The 5,695-nt window shown below is 38.1% G+C and overlaps 1 protein-coding gene and 1 non-coding gene across 3 annotated transcripts; one reads left to right on the forward strand and one right to left on the reverse strand.

The window, feature by feature from the left end:
* LOC131316962 (tetraspanin-10) lies at positions 1–5,695 on the reverse strand. Of its 2 annotated transcripts, XM_058346544.1 has the most exons (11): positions 5,364–5,694; positions 3,984–4,096; positions 3,816–3,870; positions 3,644–3,699; positions 2,129–2,176; positions 1,390–1,438; positions 1,203–1,286; positions 1,057–1,124; positions 653–778; positions 487–562; positions 1–410 (listed from the first exon to the last, which is right to left on the reverse strand). In XM_058346544.1, the coding sequence occupies exons 1-11, from the start codon at positions 5,415–5,417 to the stop codon at positions 345–347; spliced, it is 795 nt and encodes a 264-aa protein (XP_058202527.1). In that variant the 5' UTR covers positions 5,418–5,694; the 3' UTR covers positions 1–344. The 2 variants fall into 2 exon arrangements, with proteins under 2 accessions (XP_058202527.1, XP_058202528.1); XM_058346545.1 differs by lacking the exons at positions 3,644–3,699; positions 3,816–3,870 and having other exon boundaries at positions 5,364–5,695.
* LOC131318333 (small nucleolar RNA snoR100) lies at positions 1,643–1,750 on the forward strand. Its single transcript, XR_009197656.1, has one exon. It is a non-coding gene; the product is annotated as a small nucleolar RNA snoR100 (small nucleolar RNA).

The following is a 5,695-nucleotide window of genomic DNA, read 5'->3' on the forward strand; positions in this document are numbered from 1 at the left end:
TGCATTAAAATTACCATGACTTCCTTAGTACCAATATCTTTGCAAGTTGTCAGATAATGCAATGCAAGAACCAATGTTGCACCCCCACTACAAGCACAGAATCATGCAATTCCATACAACTTTTTTCTACTCTCAAATGATAAAACCTTTACACAAATTCTATTGATTCAGAATAGACATGCTCCAGCAATGAATTTCTAACACGGTGCTTGAGAACAGATGATGTTGTCTATCTGTTTCTCCAGAACTACAAACAATTAACAACTCATATAGACCGTGTGATTCATAAGGAACGTAAACTAATCTCTGGCAGAGCGAAAACCCGTGGAGATAGTAGGTCCATGTCAAACTTTAGATCGGTTCCTTGCTGCATTTCGTCTTGCACAGCATCCCACAAAGTATATAATTGACTGTGGAAGCAACATATAAAAATATGGCTCCAGATTATAGTAGTAAGATATTGAACCAGATAAAAGAGTTTCTTACCAAGACAACAAACAGAACCACATTAAAGATTGCAACCACCCTCCATTCAGTTTTCATGTACTGTGCAACTCCTGCCCTGGAACCACGATAAAAGAAAAGGAAAGGGAAATGAAGATGCTGTAAAGGAGGTAAAGGAGGGAGAAGATGGGTGAGTAACATTATTTACTTGCAAGAATCACAACTGTAGCACTTGATTGCCTTGGAATTTTTGTAAAGCTTGCAATCCTTGTTGGAACTGATTGGATGAAAACTCAAGTCGTAGTATGAGGCATTAATAGCTGGATAACCGCACCTAAGGAGTGAGTTCAAACCCACACAAAAAGAAAAAGAAAAGAAAAGAGACAGTTACATGCAGTGTTCATGCTTCCGGAGTACTTTGTTTGAAAGAGGAGCAAGCTACAAGCAGTTTTCATAGACGCAAAACTTTTATCACCGGTACAATTACATATTGAGTTCAATGAATCATACTACTCCAAAAGATTCGCTCTTTGAAGTAACTTGACTAGAAATAAACTTACAAGAGGCAAACTAAAGTCCAATAATTCAGAAGATGAAGGATAAGGAACCTACTCAGATGGTGGTCGACAGCAACCAGCCTCAATGGGGGTTAGTTTTGCCACTTTGTATTCTTTTAGTGTCTGCATGAAAAGGCGAAAACTTCGCCATTATGTGACTTTAACAGACAATATAACAGAACTTAAAGTTGCAAAGTGGACCTTATATTTCTTCGACAGGTTGTTACAGTCATCAGATTTCACAAGACAGCCCCTTAAATGTTCCCAATTATGGGTGTTGTTTAGCTGGAAAAAGGAAGAATGGTTGATGGAGAAAGAACAGCTACATAAGGTACTTTCTTCTTGATACTCTTAAACTGCTAAATACACAAAACTGACCAATTTGCACCTGTTTTAGAAACCATGAACTATAATCTTGAAGTTGATACTCCTTGTACCTGCGCAGACATCAATAGCCACTATTGAGTTAATCCCAGTTCACACATCCAATAAGAAAACATTGAAACGAAATGAAGATAGTCCTTCTAAAATTCGCAAAGCGTGTGAATTCAACCCTTTTTTGTGGCTAAAACTATTCAAATGTTTCTTCCCTAGAATATTCAATTAAATGAGAGCAAGCTGCATTGAAAACTCTGGACTATCAATGAAGGAAGCATGGTAATGTGCACATAAATTGATTTGGGTCTCTAGGCCTGCCCTCTCTGATGCCATCTGGCTTTGATTTGGGGGCATGGTTCTACAACAAAACGTCCCTGTAGCTCCTCGGTTCTTGGAGGTTAGGGGGGCCACTATTTCAGTGGTATTCTAAGAGCAGCCACTTTGTACATATATTGCCAAAGGTTAGGTCTGTCTCCAATCATCCCCGCCCATACCCCCAATGATTGGGGACTAGATGGGTTATGTTATGTTGTTGTTCTGTTGTAAGCTCATTGAAAAGGCAACAAGTGTTCCCTCCCTCAGGGAGAGAGATGGTTTGACGGTTTACTTCTTCACCGTCCTTTTATACTTCTCTCCTCATAGAACTGAAGCTGGTTTCCAAAGGCGTTAGGCATTACAAGGGCTTTGGTATTGAAGAAAATGGAAAAAATTGGCAACGATTCTATCTTTAATATCAATGGCGACCTTACCTCAAACCAGCTACTTTGTGACCAGATCCATTATTGGTTATGATAAACCTACAAAAGTGAGGCAGCAGAAATTGAACAATGCTATCAAATAATACTCAGAGTGTGTATTCAGACAAAAACACAACGCAAGCGCAGGTCTACAATCCACTGGTCAGAACGCACTGATCATTTGTGTAATCTTGAAGTTAATGAATGCTGAAAGAGAACTTGCTTCCATTCACCTGGCAGGCACTAGTCATAATGCACTACTCGCATAAGAAATCCACTTTGAAGTCGAAGTTATTCGTGGATTTACAAAATGAGAGAGATAAATAGAAAAGGAAGGAGTTTACCTGAATGATTCCCTTATTTGTAAAATAAAGCAATCTCAGAGATAAACATATAGATTAGTCGAAGTTATTTGCTTGGAGGGGTGTTAGCATATGTGCACTTATGTCTTGTGTACTTGAACTAATAGTACTTGAGATGTACCCTTTGATTTGTTTATTACAAGCAAACATAATTCAAGAATCATGAAAATAGGTCAACTATGAAAAAGAGAAGCCTGATTGTCAAAATTTACACAGTAAATTGAAACGCAACAAGTTAATCCAGTCCATCATAAGATATTTCGCAATGGTTTGTATGGTATGTATACTACGAGTATGTAGAGAAGTGGACAATCCCAGAGACTAACGTATCAGCAAAACATAGAACTATATAATAGGAAAAGTAAAATGCAAAGAACATCAACTATGATGTAGTGAAAGTTAGCTGTGCCTTTCTAATCACTGAATGTTGTCAAAGATAGACAATTGACTGTCTGAGAGTGAGGCCTTCTGAGTTACTCTGATATGTGAGTGTTTGTTCATGCTCTTCAGCCATTAATAAACATGAAGATTAAAGCCCCTGCCTGAAGTTGCATACCAGCAACTGGAAGATTTCATTATTTTTCCCTGTATTCTTTACTTTTATTTGTGTTTCTATATACCATCCATTCTCGAATTTGAACTACAGTGACTAAATACTACAATCCTAGTTAGCTTCTCATTTAAGTGTCATGTCCTCTTCCTATAGTCATTTCCCCACCTCTTCAATTTATTTGACCCCAGAACCTCATGCAAAGGAAAACCTTTGAAAAGTGTTAGGAAGTTATGTTCACTAAGTTAAAGCCGATGTCACAAGTCAGAATCACAAAATGGAGCACAATTAACTTAGACATTGACTATATGTTCGATATCAAAGATTAAGTTTTTCAGCTGCATATCCACATTAGAGAGAAAAAAGGAGGTTGATCAAAATGAGTACAAGAAGGGGAAGGGGAATAAAAAGGAAGACCAGTAATTTATAGTATTTGACTAAAATAATGCTTGTAAAGTACTGTAGTTATATTTTCAAACTAACTAAGCAAAATGCTTAACTTCCAAAGATATGCAAAGTGAGAGTTAAATTTTAATGAAGAAATGCTACTAAAGATAAGAGAAACAAAAGCTTTCTTGAGAAAATCAATCCATCTTTTGCACCAGAGATACTTACGCCAAAACAGTGAAGACCAAAATTGCAACCAAAATGGAGCACAACATGATCAAATACTGAATGCCAGAGAGTTAAGGAAGGTGAAACAAAAGGAAAAGCAGGGAAAAGAAGTAAAATTCAAAACCCATCCCAATGTATAATATACATCAAGAAAATCAAATGCAAAGGATACAATCCATAACAATATGGAGTTCTTCTTCAACGCGCCCAAGAAGCCAATTATGGATCTAATATCAAACAAAAACAAGTCTTTGTAACTATATAAAACATTAAGCATCCAACAAAAAATACCAGAACTAACAGAAGGCATCACTGAAATTCCGAGGAATGCAAGTCTTACACTACAAATATGACAGCACCTAGGCCTAGAACTGGGAGAGTGAGAGACTTCCGACAGCCATCATGATGAGTGCTCATCCATACTCCAAAACCCATCACAACGACTGCTAATAGCTGCAAGGAAGATTGAAATTTAAACAACCAAAGGTAAAAACAACACACCTGTCATAATTTTTGGAATATTTGGAGTGAATGGCACAAAAACTAGAACTACCAAACAGAACAATAGCCAATGGAAGTTAGCATATCCACAATTTTATTCTACCGCAACGACAACCACAATGATTTTTTGCTTCAAGAACAGTGGAACGGCAAAATTTATGTTCTTTTTAAAATTGGGAAAAGGAAAGGAAAGAAAAATACGTAGGAGGGAAATCCTAGAGAAAGTCGAACGTGTCTTGCACGTGTTTTTGTTCCTTTCTTTCCTCTTTCTTGAAGTTCCAAACAAAGAGATGGTGGGAAGATAATTCCGGTCTGCCTGTCCCTTTCTTTCTACAACTTAAAAACAAAGTGCTAGGCTGTGTTCGGATCATAAATTTGTCAACGAGTTATGAGAGAGAACAGAACATGACAGGAAAGCCGAAGAACTAAATTAGCTTCTTCACTTGTGTTTTCTTTACATATTCCTTTCCCCCACCCCAAAAAACCCTCGACAAATCCTCTGCCCAAATACTGCCCTAAGGAATTCAAATTTCAACCAACAGTACCAATCTTGAACTAATGTACATTAGAACCCCAAATTCAACTCAATGACAGTAAAATACACAACATTGAGCAAAACCCAACACAAATCTAGAAGATTAACAGCTGACATTGATTTTTTTCCTCAACTAATTCCCAAGTCCTGAAGTTAACGACCACGCAAACCCTCTAGTGGCCCCAACGACCACGCAAACCCTCTAGTGGCCCAAGACATGGAATGTTTGGCCTCCGTGCGATTCGAACACACGACCTCACGAAGGACAAGGACTTATTGCTTTCAAATGCCCAATTCACCAAATCCCTTGGGGTTTACGATTTACATTAATAAGGAACAAGAGGGAGAAAAAAAAACCCACAAGGGGCAGCTTATGAACAGCAGATAAAAAGCTCACACAAATAAATACAGAAGAGGGTCTTTCAAGAAAATCTCTGGATAGTAAAGTTCCCAATTCAAGAACAGTGAGCAAAACCCAACATAAATACAAATAAAAAATAAAAAGATTTAAACCAGACATTAGTAATGAACAAGAGACACAAAAGCAAACCCACTCGGGGCAGCTTCTCAACAGCAGGATGAAAGCTCAAAATACTGTTAAAGGGCATAAAGGATGATCTTTTATGAAAATCAATGGAATGAAGTTGTCGATTATAAAGAGCAGAAGCTGAAAATGGCACATACCATTGTGAGAAAGTTGATCCATCTGATCACAAATGTGCTTGTTCCTGTACTCATTTTCTCTCCAATCTCTTACACCCCTTTCTCTCTCAAAAAAAACTTGCACACAAAATGAGGAGAGAGAGAGAGAGAGAGAGAGAGAGAGAAGCTCAGCAGTGTGGAGATGAAGCTGGGAAGTGCACTTGAGTTGCACTGCAAGCAAAAGGGGGAGGCAGAGGGGGCAAAGATTAGGGGACTGTTTGGGGAATATAATTGAGAATGGAGTGCATTCTAGTCAGATTGAAAAACAACCCACGTGGATCCTGTTCTCCGATGATTCACTACCAAACACGACA

The sequence above is a fragment of the Rhododendron vialii genome, chromosome 2a (assembly GCF_030253575.1).
Source record: "Rhododendron vialii isolate Sample 1 chromosome 2a, ASM3025357v1".
Classification (NCBI taxonomy): Eukaryota; Viridiplantae; Streptophyta; class Magnoliopsida; order Ericales; family Ericaceae; genus Rhododendron; species Rhododendron vialii.